We start from the raw sequence: 19,512 nt of genomic DNA, 5'->3' as shown, positions 1-19,512 counted from the left end.
GCCTTAGTGGCTGATAGTTGTTTTTCTTGTGTCTTGATATGAGTTAGCATTTAGTAGTAATAGTCTCTTTAATGTGTATTTCTTTAGAATTTAAACCCAGACAGTTATTGCAAGAAAATCATCAAATCCAGTGTCCAACTGTCACAACATATTAGGTTTGAATTCCAAGAAACCTTATTTTTTTTCCCTACAATACTTCAGTACACCAAAAACCCCAGTTTTCTCAGTGCCAGAAAAATTTTACAGAGTTATCTCAGTGCCAAACATGCATTTCAAACTTTCTGATAGAATCAGTATAAGACAGGCATTCCACAGGGTCAGATCCAGTCAAGTTGCATGGTCTGAGCATGAAATTATCTTTCTTAAATAGTCTTAAAATAACATGGTTTGAATTAGAGCCATGAAAATAATCTCTTGCACACACTAGACCTCTTCAAATTACATATAGATAGAAGCTCTGTTCTTAATATTTGATATGGATTGCAGGTTAATGATACTATCTGAAAAGAGTCTTTAGCATCATAATTTCCCAGAGTTGCTGCAAGTGATCTTGAGTTTAGTCATGAGATCTGACCTGGTGGAGAAGTTGGATATGGACTTTGGGGCTTATCATTGGGCATGGTGACTCACAAACAATACTAGTTGTGAGTCTCAGAAAAGGCTCCTCAGAGACAAGGCCTAATAAAATGCAGCATCCAACCAATCCATGAAATAAATGTATAGGTTAATAGTAGCAACTCATGATGTTGTTTGACATTTATGAAAGCAAGTATTTCTCTCAGATGATTGATGACATGAAATTTAGTTACATTAATTATTAACTTAATCACAAAATTAAAGAGATGTAGTGCTCTTCAACAAAAGAAAGAGATAATGCCCAGACAATTCTGCAAGATCATATTAATGATAGGAGACAGTCATAACCCATCTGTTCTCAATTTTGCTGCAATGCAATCAAATAATAGCAGATACTACCCAAAATTTGCTGGTTCATACTGCAGATCACCAGCTCGAAAAGGCTGGAAACAACAGGTTACATGTTATTTCCAATCTGGAATCCAGATCTGCGCCCTCACCTGCTTTCAAGATCACAGAAACGCTTATCTTAATTTGGTTTGTCAACCCATGCTATGAAAGAAACCACACAAATTGAATGCTGTACAGCAGTAATCATGAAAAGGAAGACTCTTTTTAATGTTTCATTAACAATCTGTCACATCGTCCATGTGACGTTTGACAAGGCATGTGAATCAAGCATTGCTTCGAAGTCATGCAACGCCAGTGCTGCTGCTGCTCTCACAGATCACAGCCTTCCACGAAAGCAGAGAGAGAGAGAGAGAGAGAGAGGGGGGGGAGGCGGAGGAATTCATATGGTTTGGTGGAGTGGAAGTTGCACTGTGAGTTACTGACTTCATCCGTTGGTCATCACGCGCAGCTTCCCTGTTTCCAACATTAGATGTATAAGCTCACAGGTTTCGTGCTCGATCGTTCTCGACGGTGAGTGCCGATGTGCGCACCGCAAAGCGCGTCATCTCTCTCTCCAGCTCGCTAAATCCCCTTTGCGCAATCGTTTCCTGCCACGTCACCAGTGTCGGAAACCTCACCGCTGGGCGGGCGGTTACCTGATCCAACTATTTGGATGACGACGGAGCTGCTCTGTTTCCGTCGCCTGTGCACCTCACCCAACTGCCTCTGCGACATGGGCCCCGTGTAGGACCCGCCGCCACTCCCGATCACGAGGGGAGGTAGGTTCATTACATCTCGGTGGGACCCTTCTGTGGGCCCGTCGTCCTTCCGTTGGTCGCTCGCTCGCTCGCTCGTTCTCCACGCAGATCTAGTATTCTCATCTGGGATCGGTCCGGTCTCTCTCCTTCTCGCACGGAGTGGCGGAGAAGGAAGCGATTGATTTAGTCGTCGCGAGTTCGTTTTGACTCTTTTGTCCGGTTGTGTTCGGTGTCCGTTGCTGAGGCCAGAGAGAGGGAGAGATCGAGGGTTTCCAAGGTGTTCAGCTCATTCCACTTCGCATCCAATGATCGACTCCTTCAACATGTTTCTATTCCGTGGATTGGTTTTTGTCTGTTCGATTCAACTCGTGCTTCATTCATATTCTTTTCCTCCGTTGCTACGGAAAGTATACATTTTGGTATAGAACTCTTTTTTTCTTAGGAGATCTTGAAACTTGTTATTTCTTTCGCCTTCAGAAAGGGAAAAAGATTTGTTCTTGCTTGAGGTAGCGACCTTTCTTTTTTCTGTTGAAAAGATCAGATCTTTATGAGAAAGGTAGGTTTTTTGCTAGTTTTTGTTCAGGATCTGGCTTCCTTGGCTCCGAAGATTGCATTTCGCTTTGGTTCTTGATTCAAATTTATTTTAATAGAGTATCCATTTCGAAGAAGAAGAAGGAGAAGAAGAAGAAGAAGAAGAAGAAGAAGAAGAAGAAGAACAGTGGGATCATGGGGAAGAAGGGGAAGTGGTTCAGCGCTGTGAAGAGGGTCTTCAGCCCTGAATCAAAGGCGAAGAAGGAAGCGGTACGGATTTTGCCCCCACTCCTTTGCTGATCAGATCTGCTCTCCCAAACTTCTCTTACAGAAAATTCATTATTTTTTCCTTTCTTCTTTTTTCCAGAGATTGAAGAAGAAACTGGAATCTGGGACTTCCAAACCTACTGACTCATTAGAGCGTGCTGCTTCCGAGGTAGTTCCTCCTCCGCCTCCTCGTCATCCGGAGGAGGATAAAGTAGTGGAGATTGAGAATGAGCAGAGCAGGCATGCTTGTTCCGCAGCAGTTGCCGCTCCTGCTGCCATTGAACCTGTTGTGACATCTTCTGAGGCCGCAAGGGAGATCATTCGCCTCAAAAGCACCACAAAATACCCAGGCAAGACGACAGAAGAGATCGCTGCAATCAAGATCCAGACTGCTTTCCGAGGCCACCTGGTACGTGAACTCGGTGCATTGTCCTCCACATAACAATGAAATTATTCACATCTTCTTCATGCCCTTCATAGAGATTTTAACTTCTGTTGCAATATAACATATAGGTCATAATTACTATGTACTTGAACTCACATGGCATTTGTACCAGTCGGCTGATTCAATTCTTGTTGCTATATAACGATTAATATACTTGTTGGAATTCGGAATATGGCATTTGTACCAGTAGGCTGTTCCAATTCTGCTCTCAACAAGCACTAACATTTCTGATGCTAGAGTGTCATTTTGTAGTAGACAATCAACAAGTTCAAAGTTCCTGCAAGTTTGTCCAACAGAAGAAATTTAGTGGGATCGCTTGCCATTTTAAAAATGGCAAGCTATCAAAACTTGCATAGTTCTTGCGTGGCTTTGGGTTATGAACAAATATAGTACTCAATAGTGGGTTCCACTTGTGCTTTCCAAGAAACTTATTGCACAATGTTTATGTTTGTTTGTTGTTTATTAGTGAACAGTCAAACTAAGATAATATTCTTGCGTGTCAAAAATGGAAGATCTTCAAATGAACCCAAGTTAGTCCAAGTGATTAACTTTAAGTGTCTATGCTTCCTAAGATCTTCAATTAATGTCATGTCCCAACTCCTACTGTAACATCCAGATACTTGCATGTTTTATCATTTCTCGAAAAACCATGTTTGTACAGCACAGATTTCTTTACATAACTGTACTGAGACCAACAAAATTGTTCGATGCATCTTATACCATATAGCTGTGTTCTGTTTACCAAACCGATGGCCATTTATCTGAGATTGTGATGATCTAATCAAGCTCACCAACAGCACAAAAAATGTGAAGGTAAGCTTTCTATATTGTGCAGGTAGGCAAAACCAAACTTTATGTTTCTCAGCTTACAAGTGATTGGCCAAAACACGAGTCTTAATATTCTGTTCCAAATTTGCAGCTTCACAAATTCTTTCTTTAAATTCTTAAGTTAGTTAATTGTTCATAATTGCCTATTGTTTCAATCTTGTGTCAAGGCAAGGAGAGCTCTACGGGCATTGAGAGGGTTGGTTAGGTTGAAGTCACTGGTTGATGGTGATACTGTTAAGCGTCAGGCTACAACCACATTACGATGCATGCAGACCCTGGCAAGGGTTCAATCACAGATCCGCTCAAGGAGAATCAGGATGCTAGAAGAGAACCAGGCTCTTCAGCGACAAATGCTGCTCAAACATGAAAGAGAGCTTGAAAGTTTGAAGGTAACTTTTTTCATCAGATCTCTCACAAATTCCATGTTTGTTTCCTGTCTTAGCACAAAGTTTTCTTGTTATACAGAACTGAGAACACATTCAAAATTTGTTCGCTTTTCTTAACATCTATTTAATCAGGAGGATGATGTAGCCATTTATATTTAACTTATATATTGCTTAGTGCATATATTTTTTGATTCGATCTCATGGTTGATTGCTTAAATCTATAATTGCATGTAGAAAAAGATGAAATGAATACACAATTTCACTTTTACAGGTTTTCCTATAGAGGTCAAAATGACTTATCTTTATGCATACATCCATCTATGCATAGGGTTGCTGATAAATGTTGTTAAAGTTGTATATTACATGCCACTTGTTTGCATCCAACTAGACAGGAAGCAACCTTGACAAAGTTTGATGTTTTTACATACAGATAACTGATTTAGAGAGAACTAAAATTTGAATGCCATGAATTAGGCATCACGATTGAAACAAAAAAACAAGAAAATTTGGTTGTCCGCATATTTCTACACATGTGCTACTTTCAGAACCCATTGATGTTGGGAGACATATTCAGTGTTTTCTATTTTCTCGATAAGTACTTGAAACATGTTTGTATGGTGGACATGATTGATCAAGATATGCTTTCACGAGTCAAGATTAACAGACATGAGGCTAGGAAATCGACTGCTAGGATTTAATTCTCTATTCCGTTCCTGTTTGATACTTGCCAATAAAGTTGCTTTTGTAGCCATTCATCGCTTTAAATGTGTTTCTTCAACTATATGTTATTGGAGGACAGCAAAAAAAAAAAACAAAACACTTAACAAACATTTTCAGTAAGCAAAAATTGCAAATTTGGACCATGTCTAATTTCTCTTTTAATAACAGATGGGTGAGGAATGGGATGACAGTTTGCAATCAAAAGAACAGATTGAGGCAAGTCTGTTAAGCAAGCAAGAGGCTGCAATAAGAAGAGAAAGAGCACTGGCTTATGCATTTTCTCATCAGGTAATCGAGGTCATTCTATGAATGGAATTTAGCATCTATGTGAATGTTTAAAACTATTAATATAATTTCCTCATAAATTTGTGCTAGTGCCACATTTCTTTTAAAAAAAAAATTGTTGCCACTTAGCATCTTTCATATATCTTTTGAATTCATAATATTCTTCAATATCAAGTACTTCTATCTTCCAAATTTTGCTGTGCAGCAGTGGAAGAGTTCCTCAAAGCCAGTGAATCCATTGTTTATGGACCCCAACAACCTACAATGGGGTTGGAGCTGGTTGGAGCGATGGATGGCAGCAAGGCCATGGGAGACCAGGAGCACAACAGATAGAGAACCGAACGATGACCGTGCCTCCATCAAGAGTGCCATGCAGAGTGATGGAGGTGGGGTAATCTTAAAAGCTTATGCTTGTCGCAATGCCAATCCAGATAAGCCGTCACCATCAAACCAGAAACCAAGTCGTCCTGCAAGCCGCCAATCTCCCTCGACACCACCTGTGAAGGCACCATTGTTAACAGGGAAGATGAAATCAGCAAGTCCGAAGCGTGGTTGGGTACCATTGGAAGACGACTTGAGGAGCATGGTCAGCCTGCAATCTGAGCGATCCAGGAGGCACAGCTTAGCAGCAGCATCAGTGAGAGACGATGAGAGCCTAGCTGGTTCACCAGCTGTTCCGAGCTACATGGCACCCACGGAATCAGCAAGAGCGAAGTCCCGCTTCCAGAGCCTTTCAGATGACACCATCGAGTCTGCAGACAGATCCTCTGTGGTTTCTGCGAAGAAGAGGCTGTCTTTCCCCACAGGAGAGAGATACAGTCCAGCATCTCCAGCTGCGGTGAGACGGAGCTCAGGTCCTCCCAAGGTGGACATGGCATTGGTGAAGGATGTAGAAGTCCGATCCTGATCACGACAGAATCAACACGAGAAGCAGGCAGCTCCATTGAAACCTGGGAGAAGATAGTTATGAAATGGGTGGAGGACCAACTGTTGTCAGTTTATTCTATGATTACCATTTATCTTGAGTGAGATGTTTGCAAGTGAGTGGTTTGTTTATATGAATTCTTATTTTGTGATGAACAAGGATTTAATTGAAGTTTCTACTACATGATTCCAATTTTTGGAACTCCATTGCATTCTGTGGTGTTAAATGTAAATGCATGCTTCCATGGGACTTATATTTCAATTACATGCTGCTTAGTAAGTTTGGCTGTGGAAATATGTTATTTTGTCCTAAACTGCTTAAAGATTAAGATTAATTTATGAAAGATTGAAAGATTATCGGGCTTAAACATTTTCAATCAATTATTTCATCAATTAACAAATAAGTTATTTTATCATATTGAGTTATGACAAATAGTAACTGATGTACTACTGAAGGATTATAAGAAACTCAAAAAATATGATTATTCAAATTTTATTTTAACATGAGATGATGATCAATTAGTAATACTCTTATCTTATTATCATGACAAATTTTATTTTCACATGAGACTACGATATTAGTAATACTGTTATCCTATTATCATCTTAAAACTTTTATACGAAAGATTCGAATAGAAAATTTATGATTTATTTAATTTATTGATTTAATATGAGATAATCAATTAGTCATACCATTATCTTATTATCTTCTTAATCTTTTATGCGACCATCATCTCCAAATTGTCTTACTAATGAGCAAAACATAAACTCCAATAAATGAAACGAAAAATAAAGGAGGAGAAGTTAATGTATAATATTACCCAATTCCACTCGACATCCTCCACCGTCCGATGATGTCATTTCCGACGACCGTAAAGGGGGTCTCTTTTATGCGATACGATTCGTGCTCCTGCTCGGAGCCCTCTATAACCGTTGGATTTAATTCGGACGGAGCTGACGATGACACTTTCAGGACCGTCAGATACAAGGATCGGACGGTGAAGAGTAAACCCTAGGTGCCACTACGCCCCCGGATGTCTTTAAAAGAAGCGGAGGGCGTCGCCCATCTCCGCAACTAAATTCGCTACCTCGCGGCCGCCTCTGTATTAGGTGAGTTCCAATCGCCCGATCGCGGATCATTGCTTTGCCTCTGTTTCTTTGTTGCGTGTTCTTGATCTGTAACCGTGTCGGAACGATGAGTCTTTTCGTAAGTTGACTTGTTTTTCTCGATATTTGAGTTTGATTATGGCGATTCTCGTCCCCTTTTCGATCAGCTGGCATAGTTATCTTGATTCTTGTTTTTCGCTGAGGTGAGTTCCAGTCGTTGCGTCGATTTTATTCATTTGAGACTCTGATGTCTTACTTTTCATGAGTTTTGTCGAAGTATGTGCACGGTTGGGGTTTCTTTTTATTTGTGCCTTTAATATAAACCCTAGATTTTAATTCGGCGCGCTTCTACGCCCCCCTGCGCTTTTTTTTATGGTTGTTTATGGTAATTAACTATCCTTGGATTTGGTAATTAACACGTTTCTGTGATTTGTACCTTGCATGTTAGATCTAACAATTTAGCGAAATTATCTATAGATCTCATGTTCATTTTCTCACTGAATTATTGTTTTAGCACATAAATTCTGACTTTGGTGAATTTTGTCCTGTTCTCATGGGATCCTGATGTGAAACTAGAATTGTCTTTAAATTTTGTGTGCTGTATATCGTTTGATCAAAGAACATGGGAATGATTTAAGCGTCCATTGTCTAATGGGAAGGATGAAGGCTCTTTAGGCCTTGGGTATAGGTTCAAATCCTATTGGACGCTATTGACTTCATTACATTCCCAAGTTCGGTCTCCACGCCAGTATATCATCAAGAGATATGCCTAATGTATTGCGCAGACCTAGATAGTTTAGAGGGCTGCTCATCTTATTTGACATGTCATTATTCCCTCTTACTGGAAGGATCTTCTCTAGAATCGTTCTTGCTTTATCAAATGTTGATGGAACTAGTTTATGAATCCTTAATGCAGGGTTGATCTGAATGCTGTAATTAAAATAGCTAGTGCTTGACGAAGCTTGTTTTAGTTAATACTATTTTTCTAGCTTTAAATTCATGTAATTTCATAAACAGTGGCTTTTGTGGCATACAACTCAAATGTGGTTCTTATGTTCATTCATCATTGTACGCTTTCATTATGTTTAACTCCTGTATTCATGTGTGCTTAAGATGTCTTCTGCATTGATTTCTTACTAGCCTGTTTGTACCATTTGTATGTTTCAAGTTTCATTTAGCATTTCATGGAACATTACTTTCTGAAAATCATTAGTAATAATTTGCATTTGGTATGACATCATATATTTTGTCGTTAAGTTGGTAGAGACATCCACCTCTCTGAGGACTGTCCTTGAATTTATATTGCTACTGCAGTTGCACATGGTCCTAGACAAATTATTGCCTAGAGATTGGTCACATGTATTTGATTGTGCAATAACTATGTTGTCACTTGCTTAATGGGTCCATTTACTTGACCTTTTTGCTCCTCTTTTATGGCTAAAAAGGATATTAGAAGTTTCAGACTCATAACAAGTTTAATGTTTGAATCAATATTCCATGTTGTTGACTGTTATAACTAGTCATCTACACAAGTTATGTTGTTTTCAATTAGATCTGGAACAATAATTTTAATATGTTGTTTCTTTTACTAGAATCTGTATATCCTATGTCTAAGTGGTTCTTTATATTAAAATGATTCATATATCTGATGCATCTAAAATACATTAAGTTGGTGATTGCTTAGTGGCACCTGATATGTTTTTTGTTTCATAATTTAAGAATTATTACAGATTACAGAGTTTATATCTGATGTTAATTATCTTTTCTTTATTGGTAGTATTTTTTGCTTTAAGCTATAGTCGCCATGGGGAAAGAGAAGGTTCACATCAGCATTGTGGTCATTGGTCACGTCGATTCTGGCAAGTCAACCACCACTGGGCATCTTATCTACAAGCTTGGTGGTATTGACAAGCGTGTCATTGAGAGGTTTGAAAAGGAGGCTGCTGAGATGAACAAGAGGTCATTCAAGTATGCCTGGGTTCTTGACAAGCTTAAGGCTGAGCGTGAGAGAGGGATTACCATTGATATTGCACTTTGGAAGTTTGAAACAACCAAGTATTATTGTACTGTCATTGATGCTCCTGGACACCGTGACTTCATTAAAAATATGATCACTGGAACATCCCAGGCTGACTGTGCTGTTCTTATCATTGACTCAACTACTGGTGGTTTTGAAGCTGGTATCTCTAAGGATGGCCAGACTCGTGAGCATGCTCTGCTTGCTTTTACCCTTGGAGTTAAACAGATGATTTGCTGCTGCAACAAGGTAATCATCTTAACTTATTGAAATGGTTAATTTGGTGCACTTTTCTGTATCTGGTCAGAATTATCTTTTTATGAATGTTTGGCATTGTCCAAAACCGTTGAGGACTTTCTTTTCTGCAACATTGTATATTGGTCATGTCTTCTTGGAGGGTCTAGTATCATTAACATGACGCTTTTACCTTGCATCACTGTCGTCAGCACTTCTGTAAGTGTCTTTGCAATGAGATGCTATCTTATGAAGCGAGTCCTCTGTTCACATGGTGTCTGGGTCTAGCTTGCAAGCCAGTAATGGTTGGAGTTGGGCCTACCAACAGTCGCTGACTGAGCTGACCCACTCCACCAAGTAATCAACTGACTGCTGCCTGGTGTAATGCATGTTTGGTCATATACAGTGCCGGCCCAGGTTCATGCAGTGCTTTATTCCACAAACTAAACGAGTTTGACAGTTAAACTGGGACACCATGTCAGATGATGCCCAGTGACAGATGAAAGTCCTACTTTTCTTTATGTTTGTGTAGAAAAAAATCCAAAGTTTAATATCTCTAATTGACCATACCTGCTCTCCACAACCTTCCTCCTTTTCCTCCTAATCAGTTGAGTTGTCCTTTGTCTCATTGCAGATGGATGCAACCACACCAAAGTATTCCAAGGCCAGGTATGATGAAATCGTCAAGGAGGTTTCTTCTTACCTCAAGAAGGTGGGTTACAACCCTGAGAAGATTCCTTTTGTCCCCATCTCTGGATTTGAGGGTGACAACATGATCGAGAGGTCTACCAACCTGGATTGGTACAAGGGCCCAACCCTTCTCGAGGCTCTTGACATGATCCAGGAACCAAAGAGGCCATCAGACAAGCCCCTTCGTCTTCCTCTTCAGGATGTGTACAAGATTGGTGGTATTGGTACTGTCCCGGTTGGACGTGTTGAGACTGGTGTCCTCAAGCCTGGCATGGTTGTTACTTTTGGTCCAACAGGTTTGACAACCGAAGTTAAGTCAGTTGAGATGCACCATGAAGCTCTCCAAGAAGCCTTCCCTGGTGACAATGTTGGCTTTAACGTGAAGAATGTTGCTGTGAAGGATCTTAAGAGAGGTTTCGTCGCATCCAATTCTAAAGAAGATCCTGCAAAGGAGGCTGCTAACTTCACTTCTCAGGTCATCATCATGAACCACCCAGGCCAAATTAGCAATGGTTATGCCCCTGTGCTCGACTGCCACACGTCCCATATTGCAGTCAAGTTTGCTGAGATTCTCACCAAGATCGATAGACGTTCTGGAAAGGAGCTTGAGAAGGAGCCAAAGTTCCTCAAGAATGGCGATGCAGGCTTCGTGAAGATGATTCCGTCCAAGCCCATGGTTGTGGAAACGTTCTCCCAGTATCCTCCACTTGGTCGTTTTGCTGTGAGGGATATGCGTCAGACTGTGGCCGTGGGTGTCATCAAGAGTGTCGAGAAGAAGGATCCTACCGGTGCTAAGGTCACCAAGGCTGCTGCCAAGAAGAAATGAGATGATTCAGCTCTGCAGCAGTGTAATGTTATACATGTAGGTGCTTAGTGGCTGAGGCGACGAAAGCCTTCGATGGTTTTCCCCCATCAACCCCTTTTGGTGTTTCTTTCTTGCGTATGTTTGCTTATGTGAGTCTAAGTGCAGCTGTCTTGGGAGATTTTAGGGTCTCTACTCCCTGGCAGTTCGGAATATTTATGTGAAATTTAGTGGCCCTCAGAAGAGTTGTGAACATTCTGCTTTAAAATAAAAATTCTATGTTTTTGGGTCCTTTTTAGTGTAAATTGGATCAGGTCTAGTTTTCTTGTGATTGGCAGCAAGTCTCTAAATCCTTTCGGTTCAATCTTTTAGCCATGTTTGCTGGTTTCTGCCTCGGATTGAGAGGCGTTCCACAGGACGTTTGATCCTCGTTTCCCAGCATATGGGACGTGTATTGAGTTTGTCTTCCGATCGTGGTAAGTGCGTAATTTGCAGATGTTCCATTTGGTTATTTGTCTTCGTAGGTAGTTATCAATTAATTATTCTTTATGAGATAATGAAAGGTAGGTTTGTTTTCTTGTGGTTTAAAGTCCCTATGGTTTTACAGCCTCGACTCATTATGTGTAATCTTACTAATTGATTACTGCCTCCCACATCCTCTTGGAGTACCGTGCAAACTTACCGGACCAAAACATTCACAATCTGAGTATTCGAAGCTTATTAGTCGCAATCTTACGATGTTACAAGAAATGAAAATTAAAACAAAAACAATGACCAAATGCTATCACCATTCTGAGATGTAGTTGCATCTACAGAGCAGAAAAACCATATGGACAGTAATTAAATTGACACTAAATGCTGGATTTTAGTGATTAAACAACACAATTTCAGAATGTATTGGTAGGTGCGGCAACAATTGTGTGGTCAATGTCCCATTTGATTGTTGGGGGAAGATAAAAAATAACCGGTACTGGAAGCACAAAAAATTAAGGAAAAAAGCAAGCTTGGTGACTACTGAAAATAAAACTCGGCCAACCGTCTTTGGCAAGAAAAAGTCGAGATCCTGGGATCCGTCTGTCATTTAATCAGCTTCTAGCTTTGCTCTTGCTGCTTTATCTGCTTCATCCAGCACAAATTGTTTAAGTGGTTCGACTTGTCTGGGACCTGCAAATCATGTATAGCAAGCTTCTTGAGTATGATGAGCAGGCTTTCCAAAATAACATTGCAATCTCAAATGCATAACAAGGAGGTTGATTTCAGACAATCGTAGTCTCTTTAAACATTTAATTATTAGGCTGAAGTTTGAATTCAAAATTTTTATCACAGAAGTCACATCAAGATACCAAATTTTGAATTCAATCAGAAGAAAAACCACAATAACTTGAATAATATGACTTTAATCTATCACCAAAGTTCATCTTTGAACACAATCAATATAACTTCCTAGCTCATGGATCTCCAGTTCCATTAAACAAACAATATTGCTAGAGTGGTCAGCGCATAGAATTGTTGCGATCGTAGGGTCTGAGGAGGACCAATGTGCACAATCTTAACTATGTAATTAAAGAACACAGCAAAACAACCTTTTGAGCCAAAATTCACACTCTGATGAATAATATCAATAACAGAACACATTTTCGCAATCTCAGGCCATGGTAGGCATCCCCAGGGAATAGCTTTATATGTGATAAAGTCATTCTAATGCAACTTACTTGCCCAGCAAGAGAGTGAGAGATCACCATGACCATCATTGATGAAGAACTTCAGTTGTTTCAAAATTGGATAAAATTCGACCGGACATGGATGCTTTGAGTTTGCATACGTGTTCATTGGATATTCATGGATACTAAAATGAGACTTTGATGCAGCTGGATACTTGGCATATCCAATTGAAAATTGGATACTGGTGAGATATAGAATCCTTTGTAAATTGTTTATTCAGATGCTGATTTGTGTATCATAGATGAGATGAATGTCTTTTGAAGCAGTAAGCTGCGTCCTTAGAAGATTCATGCTTTCTTTACCCTATTGTCACACGAGCAACAGATACCAGTGCTATCAAACATAAAGAAAAAACACCACCTTAAACATATTTGGATGAAGCTGATGTTCTCCATTTCACACAATTTAACAGATGCTACATATTAGCACATAGCTAACTCTAAGGAAGTTTACATATTCCATCTGAGTCAGGAAATAGTAATAGAGAAGCTCAGGAGCAATAACTATTCTTAAAGTCGGAAAACCTTAAATTATTTGAAATTATGTCCAGGTACTTATCTGAGTCACCCCCTTTTTTCTTGCGCAGGATTCTTCTTGGAATCTCAAGTAACCACTTCTACAGGTGTTCTTAGTTGACACGCTCCAAATTTTCAAATCTTTATTTGTTTCAAATTCATCATAGTTGTCTAAAACTAGGATATCCATAAAAAGAGAAGAACTGATTTCCAAGTGCTGGCAGATTGGATAGATTCCAGTATTAGATAGCAAATTCTAAGGAATTTGCGACAATATCACACAAGAACACATGAAATTTATCATATCACAGCTTCATCATAAAATTCATGTCACGCCTAAGAAACTAAGAACTCATGATTTTTAATTTAAAAAATACAAGTAATTATCAGAATTTTTCAAAATAAATGTCAAAGCAAATTTTCTAGAACATATGAAGCATAATTTCCAGTTATATATGATAAGGAGTACCTTTATATTTTGCGATTTCTTCGCCATCATAAAATATCTTAAATGTAGGATATGAATGAATGTCAACTTTGGTGCACACTGGTTTGCTTGTACTGCAATCAACTTGCCCTATCTCTATTTCATCTTCACCTTCCATTGTCTTCCCCAAGTCCTCCCACAGTGTTCCTAAATTCTTACTGCAATGGAGTGTCATCAATTAATAATCAAGATGATTAACACACTTATTAATGATTGATGCATATATGTGCTGATAGTCAGAGATAAAGTAAAAAAAAAAAAGTGTAATAAATGGAAACAGTTCACACTTCAGGTCATCACATAAACATAAGATGCATGAAGTAATTACCAGTGTTTACACCATGGCACACAGAATTGTACAAACCAAACGGTGTCCTTTTCCTTCACCTAAACAAGGAAAAATAGATTCAGAAGTTGCTACCATTCAACATAAGAGCCCAAGAGAATGTGAAAAGGTGACCATAAAACATATGCCAAATTCTAGTGCACACATATTACATGAGTTGCCAGCATACCTAAGTTAGCGTTATGGTGAAAAACCTATTAAAACAACCCAAACGATCTTGGAGATGCAACCAATATCATTTATGCATGTTAAATCTGGATATCCAGTGCATCAAAATATCATATGCATGCATATATATACCTATATTTGTTGGATCAAGATGATCAGGATAGAGATGCATATATGTTGTGTGCTCATTTTGTGCCCCATATATCAAAAACAAAATTATATAAAATAATAGCGAGGCCAGCCATGTTTTATGGATTAGATTATTGGGTTGTTCAAAATTAAGTGTTATGGAAATGACATTAAGCGCAGCCACGCTTCGTGAATTATATTATCGAGTCGTTTGAAAACAAAATATACAAGAAGTTGTGTTAGGGACATGAGAATATTGAAATATAAGTGTGGGCCTACTACTAATAAAGATAAGAAAAGACACATTTATGTTCATAAACTATGTTGATGTTCCCAATCAAAAATATATATTTATGGTGGTTCATTTAAGATGCTATAGGTATGTCCAAAGAAGGCCGATAGTTTCGCGAGTTAGAAAGGGGGACAATTTGGGTAGGGAAAGAAGAGATATAAACAAGACCTGAGAAAACTATTTTAGATATCATAAAAGAGATCTGATAGTAGTTAAATTGACTATTGTATTGCCTGCCAAGCTCAATGGCAGGAAACAGATCCCTTGGGACATCATGCCAGCTTCTTCTTGAACCTCCGGTTACTAACGATTAACTTGCATTAGCATGAAGTCTTAGAAGCGCCGATCTAATGTGTTAGAATCAAAGAAAAGATAGGGTTAGGGATCCAAATTCAGTGGTGAAAACAACCGATTTGAAGTACTGAATCAGAACCCGCTCAAATTTAGATTCAATATCGTTCGATATCATCCAAGTTTACAGAAATCAAAGAGAAATGGGAAAAAGTACAGATCGAGATCGAGTTGACCAGATGAAATAGTACCTTGTCCGCGAAAGTTTCTTCGGTGAGGGTTATCACCTCGGCACGGGATCCAGGGCATGCGCTCAGGAAGAAGAAGAGGGGGAGGAGGAGGAGGAGGAAGAGAAGCGAACGCCGGCTGTGGTGGGTATGGACGAGATCCATGGCGGTTTCCCAATACTCGATCTTAGGTCCTCAACTTTATCGAACCGAGAGGCGCCGCCGATTTTGAACCCCGTTTTATTTCCCAGCCGGCCCCGGTTTGAAATTTGGAGTGGGCTAATTCTGTCAGACCGAAACGATCGTGGGTTGGGCTAATTCCGGTTCAACATTTGGCGGCATCCATCGTTTCTATACGACACCGGAGTCTCTTCCTTCGTTTAACCAAATGGTACTGTGACCTAATATAGTTCACACTCTTTACTCTACCCATAGTAATAACTCTTTTCACAATAAGAGTTATCTATATAATGATGATATTTAATTAGAAAAGTTTGTTAGGTAGCTGACCCTCTTAACATAAACCTATAAAGGTTTATCTATTCTTTATACATAAACTTTTGTGAGGGATTCGCGAAGTTTTAATAGTTCTTTCATTTTCGGGATAAATTCTTTTGTTTGTGATTCGTAAAAAGAATCAGCAAGTTGATGAATCATGACATTAATGATATTGATACAACATCATGAATGATTCTTCTATCTTGCATGATTGGCCTAATGTAAGGGATAAAAAAAAAATAACAAGAATAAATTGAACAACCGTACAAGCATCTTCTCTTCTATAATTAACTTTTTTTTCTCTTCTATTCTATCGAAGAAAGAACAAAATTGGTTCCTTTAGAACTGTACGTACACCTTTGTATGTATATCTTTAAAAAAAAAATACGAAAAAAGAATCAATGTGTCGATTCTAGTTTTTTTTTTTTTTCTGTAATAGATTTTTATTTTTCTGATAAAACTTTCATATTTTAAAAGACATGAGATGTCTTTTGGCTTCCTTACCTTAAAAAAAAGAATTTATTGAACTTATTAAAATTGAACAAATCTCTCTCATTGATGTATTATTTCATCGATATTCAATTTACGATGTAATTTCTGTTTTTTTTGAATGAGCCTTTTCAATTCTTTTAGGTTCATGTTCTATTCCGGGAAAACATCTGTCTAAGTTTCATTTGCATAGGGCAAATGATCTTAGTATCATTTCTCTTTGTTACGACTATTCGATGTACTCGTCATGTTATTTCATTGATTATTGATTGAATATTTGAAATCAATCTTATAAGGATAATAATTGTTTATGATACATGCGGTAATCGTACATTACTTGAATTACCAATTTGGTATTTTTTGAACGAAGCATCGATACTTCATTATTTTATTTTATTTTTATTTTTCTAAGTTAACATTAAATTCTCCTGATTAATCCTTAAAATAAATAAATTGATTTAATTGCACTTCATACTCCAAATGATTGATGGTTTACTCGATACATCATCGAGGAAGACAACGGGTAAATTCCATATAACCCAATATGTCTGACAAGTCACACTATATAAGTCAACCCAAAAAATGCTTTTAGAGTCACGAAATATGTCATATGTGCGTGCCATATGGATGATATGTTATCATCATTCCCGCACTAAGTAACTCAAAGCCTTTGCATGTGCACTCTTCGGTGCTTGCTTTATGTCAGTGCGAGCTTTTAAGCTCGACTTAAGTGTCAGCAAGCTCAGCCGTGAAGGTTGAGACGAGTCCACTCTCCCAAGCTCAGACGCGATGCAGATTTGGTTCGCGATCGCAATAAGGCTCACGAGCCGACCCGGCTCGCTTATGAGGAGCGGTGGAACCCCAGAGTGGGAAACGAAAGCGGAGCCATGGCGGCGAGGGGACTCGGATCGGTCTCTCGGCTCCTTCTTTCTCGATCGACGGCCACCGTTCAGCTGTCGCCGCGGCCGCTTCCGTCCCGGAGGATTTCTTGGTCAGGTCTGATATGCATGCGTTTTTGCTTTGTTCTGCTCTATGATCACCGCAAACGTCTCTCCTTGTTTCCGTCCTAAGTTCAATTATAATTTGACGTTTCTCGATCCGTAAGTCGGTCGGGAACGCCAAAAAGATGACCTCACTTGATTTTTGGCACAGCAAAAATGAATCTTTTCTTCGCATCATGCTTCCAAAATTTTGCCCTAACATGGGACATTCGAGAAAAAAATTTCAGTTTGGTGGAAGAGTAACTGTTCATGTTCTTTCGCCTAAAAGCATCTGTAATATAGGTTTTGGATTTTTCTTAGAGAAGAATCATAAGGCGTGGACTTGGAGGACGCAACTTTCCATAGATATGCACATTACAAAAGTTTGGAACTCCGAGAATGTCATTTTCACTGTAAATTGACCCCGAATATACACTATCGTTAGGATCATCCGGTGATTTTTAGTAAGTGTAATAGTGTCACAAAATCAAATATTTAGTACATAGTTAAATTCCCTGTCTGTTTGTTTTAATGTGTCACAGTATAGGACATGTGAAAAAAAATATTTCCCCTGTATAATTCTCATGTATAAGAAGTGGATTAAGGTTTTCCTATCTGAAATTTTTTAGGAGCATGAGTCTGGTGTGGAAATGGAAAATAGAATATAGTCTTGTCTATGAGACAGAGAAAATACTCAGTCGTCGGTGTTCTGGAAATTTGGTTCACTATATCAATTAATTGGGAATTTGGCTATCCACCGTTTATATGTGTCAACGGATGCTTTATGCTGCTTGGGTTGCTGACTTAACCCTTGCAGATTTCCTAGCTGTATAAATATCATGTGCCGTTCAAGAAGACGATCATCAACGCCAATCTCTATATACAAGGAATAATTGTTCATCCGAGCTTTTATATTGATGTTTTCTTTGGATCTGGTCATAGATAGTATCCATTTTGCTAGACTAAGGAAACAAAGATGAAACATTCAGGATTTTCTATATATGTGACAATTGTGCATAAGCTGAATATCCTCTCTGTTGGGTGCAGTTTTTTAGCAAGTAATAGCTGCCTCTATGATCATTTTCATATCTGTATGAAAATGTTTCACATGAAACTTGACAGATTGCACTATGACAGTGTTCATTAGGTGCACTTATATTTTTGACTCACTTTTTAAAGGAGAAATTTTTTGGGTTAAAAATTAAAAATGTTTGTAATCGTTGCATCCCAATTTTAGTTTATTTATTTTCATTTTCTCGAGGTTAATGAAGTAATGTTTTTTTTCCTCTTTCATATTAATTGCAAAAATAAGTTTCATGGTATATTTCACAACCATTCTGCAGCATGTTTTATGTTTTGCCAGAACAAGTAGCAGATTGTAATTTGCTTTCTTTTCCTTGATTCAGATCATTTGCCTTCTAGGCATGGAACATGGAATCATTATTATGCCTTTACTTGCTCCACCTCAATGCCACTTAAAGCGGGTAGTATCACCTCAGAAACCAATATATCTGATCAGAAAAGATGGGTTTCTCAAGCTGCATATGCAAAATCTGAAAATGGTGAAAGCAAGATTAGCATTGGACCTAGAAGAGGAGAGACAGAGAAAGATGGTAAAGAAACTGGGTTTATTTACCAGGGACCTATCTCTTCAACCATTAAAAAAGTGAAACTTTTGTCCCTGTCAACCTGCTGCCTCTCGGTGTCTCTTGGGCCTGTCATAACATTTATGACATCCCCTGAGATGAATGTGATCCTTAAGGGAGCTGTTGCATCTACTGTGATTTTGCTCAGTGCTTCCACTACTGCTGCTCTGCACTGGTTTGTGAGCCCATATATTCACAAGCTGAGATGGCAACCTGGTTCTGATAACTTTGAGGTTGAGATGATGTCTTGGTTGGCTACACCTGTACCAAGGACAATCAAGTTTGCTGATGTCAGGCCACCAGAGACCAATAGACCATTTGTAACCTTCAAGGCCGAGGATAACTTCTACTTCGTCGATGTCGAGCACTGCCACAACAAAGCATTACTGGCGAGGTTGACGCCTCAAAAAGCATCTCATGAATCTGCTTTCAAGAACCTGTGATCATGGAGCATTCCTAAATTTTGCTTGCCATGCGTTTTGTTGTTTAGCTGAACGTTTAACATATTTGCAGTTTCACTATGATGAATCCCTACAGCATGCTTGACTAGTCTTTGTCGGTTTGTGTAGATCTATCAGTCCAGAACCAAGTTTTGCTATTTTTCTTTCAATAATTGGCAGTTCTGTATCCTTTGAAACACTCATTAGTTGGTAAGGAACAGCAATATTTGTGTTTGAACCCTTCAGTATATTCTTGCAGTAAACTTTGTAGCCTGATCTGCTTGGACTGGTTCTGGATCGGTAAACCAGTTCAAATTTAGAT

At 38.8% G+C, this 19,512-nt stretch overlaps 4 protein-coding genes across 8 annotated transcripts; 3 read left to right on the top strand and 1 right to left on the bottom strand.

The window, feature by feature from the left end:
* Nucleotides 1-1,835: 1,835 nt before the first annotated feature.
* Nucleotides 1,836-6,322, top strand: LOC135650405 (protein IQ-DOMAIN 2-like). Of its 5 annotated transcripts, none has more exons than XM_065169703.1 (7): nucleotides 1,836-2,074; nucleotides 2,202-2,280; nucleotides 2,375-2,525; nucleotides 2,623-2,931; nucleotides 3,963-4,184; nucleotides 5,070-5,189; nucleotides 5,392-6,322. In XM_065169703.1, exons 3-7 carry the CDS (start codon nucleotides 2,451-2,453, stop codon nucleotides 6,091-6,093), a joined length of 1,428 nt encoding a protein of 475 aa, XP_065025775.1. In that variant the 5' UTR covers nucleotides 1,836-2,074; nucleotides 2,202-2,280; nucleotides 2,375-2,450; the 3' UTR covers nucleotides 6,094-6,322. The 5 variants fall into 5 exon arrangements, with proteins under 5 accessions (XP_065025775.1, XP_065025776.1, XP_065025777.1 ...); XM_065169702.1 differs by having other exon boundaries at nucleotides 1,837-2,001; XM_065169704.1 differs by lacking the exon at nucleotides 2,202-2,280 and having other exon boundaries at nucleotides 1,836-2,001.
* A 750-nt stretch (nucleotides 6,323-7,072) lies between these two features.
* Nucleotides 7,073-11,251, top strand: LOC135650720 (elongation factor 1-alpha-like). Its single transcript, XM_065170275.1, has 3 exons — nucleotides 7,073-7,220; nucleotides 8,995-9,483; nucleotides 10,103-11,251. Exons 2-3 carry the CDS (start codon nucleotides 9,022-9,024, stop codon nucleotides 10,982-10,984), a joined length of 1,344 nt encoding a protein of 447 aa, XP_065026347.1. The 5' UTR covers nucleotides 7,073-7,220; nucleotides 8,995-9,021; the 3' UTR covers nucleotides 10,985-11,251.
* Nucleotides 11,252-11,792: 541 nt separating this feature from the next.
* On the bottom strand, nucleotides 11,793-15,355 carry LOC104000941 (protein disulfide isomerase-like 5-1). Its single transcript, XM_009423105.3, has 4 exons — nucleotides 15,162-15,355; nucleotides 14,013-14,071; nucleotides 13,667-13,842; nucleotides 11,793-12,124 (listed from the first exon to the last, which is right to left on the bottom strand). The coding sequence occupies exons 1-4, from the start codon at nucleotides 15,300-15,302 to the stop codon at nucleotides 12,042-12,044; spliced, it is 459 nt and encodes a 152-aa protein (XP_009421380.2). The 5' UTR covers nucleotides 15,303-15,355; the 3' UTR covers nucleotides 11,793-12,041.
* Nucleotides 15,356-16,958: 1,603 nt separating this feature from the next.
* LOC135650841 (uncharacterized) lies at nucleotides 16,959-19,435 on the top strand. The gene is made up of 2 exons (XM_065170465.1): nucleotides 16,959-17,120; nucleotides 18,511-19,435. The coding sequence occupies exons 1-2, from the start codon at nucleotides 17,012-17,014 to the stop codon at nucleotides 19,191-19,193; spliced, it is 792 nt and encodes a 263-aa protein (XP_065026537.1). The 5' UTR covers nucleotides 16,959-17,011; the 3' UTR covers nucleotides 19,194-19,435.
* Nucleotides 19,436-19,512: the final 77 nt, after the last annotated feature.

Source organism: Musa acuminata, chromosome BXJ3-10 (genome assembly GCF_036884655.1).
Source record: "Musa acuminata AAA Group cultivar baxijiao chromosome BXJ3-10, Cavendish_Baxijiao_AAA, whole genome shotgun sequence".
Taxonomy (NCBI): Eukaryota; Viridiplantae; Streptophyta; class Magnoliopsida; order Zingiberales; family Musaceae; genus Musa; species Musa acuminata.
The sequence above is the reverse complement of the archived record's forward strand: the minus strand, read 5'-3'. Positions and strand labels throughout refer to the sequence as shown.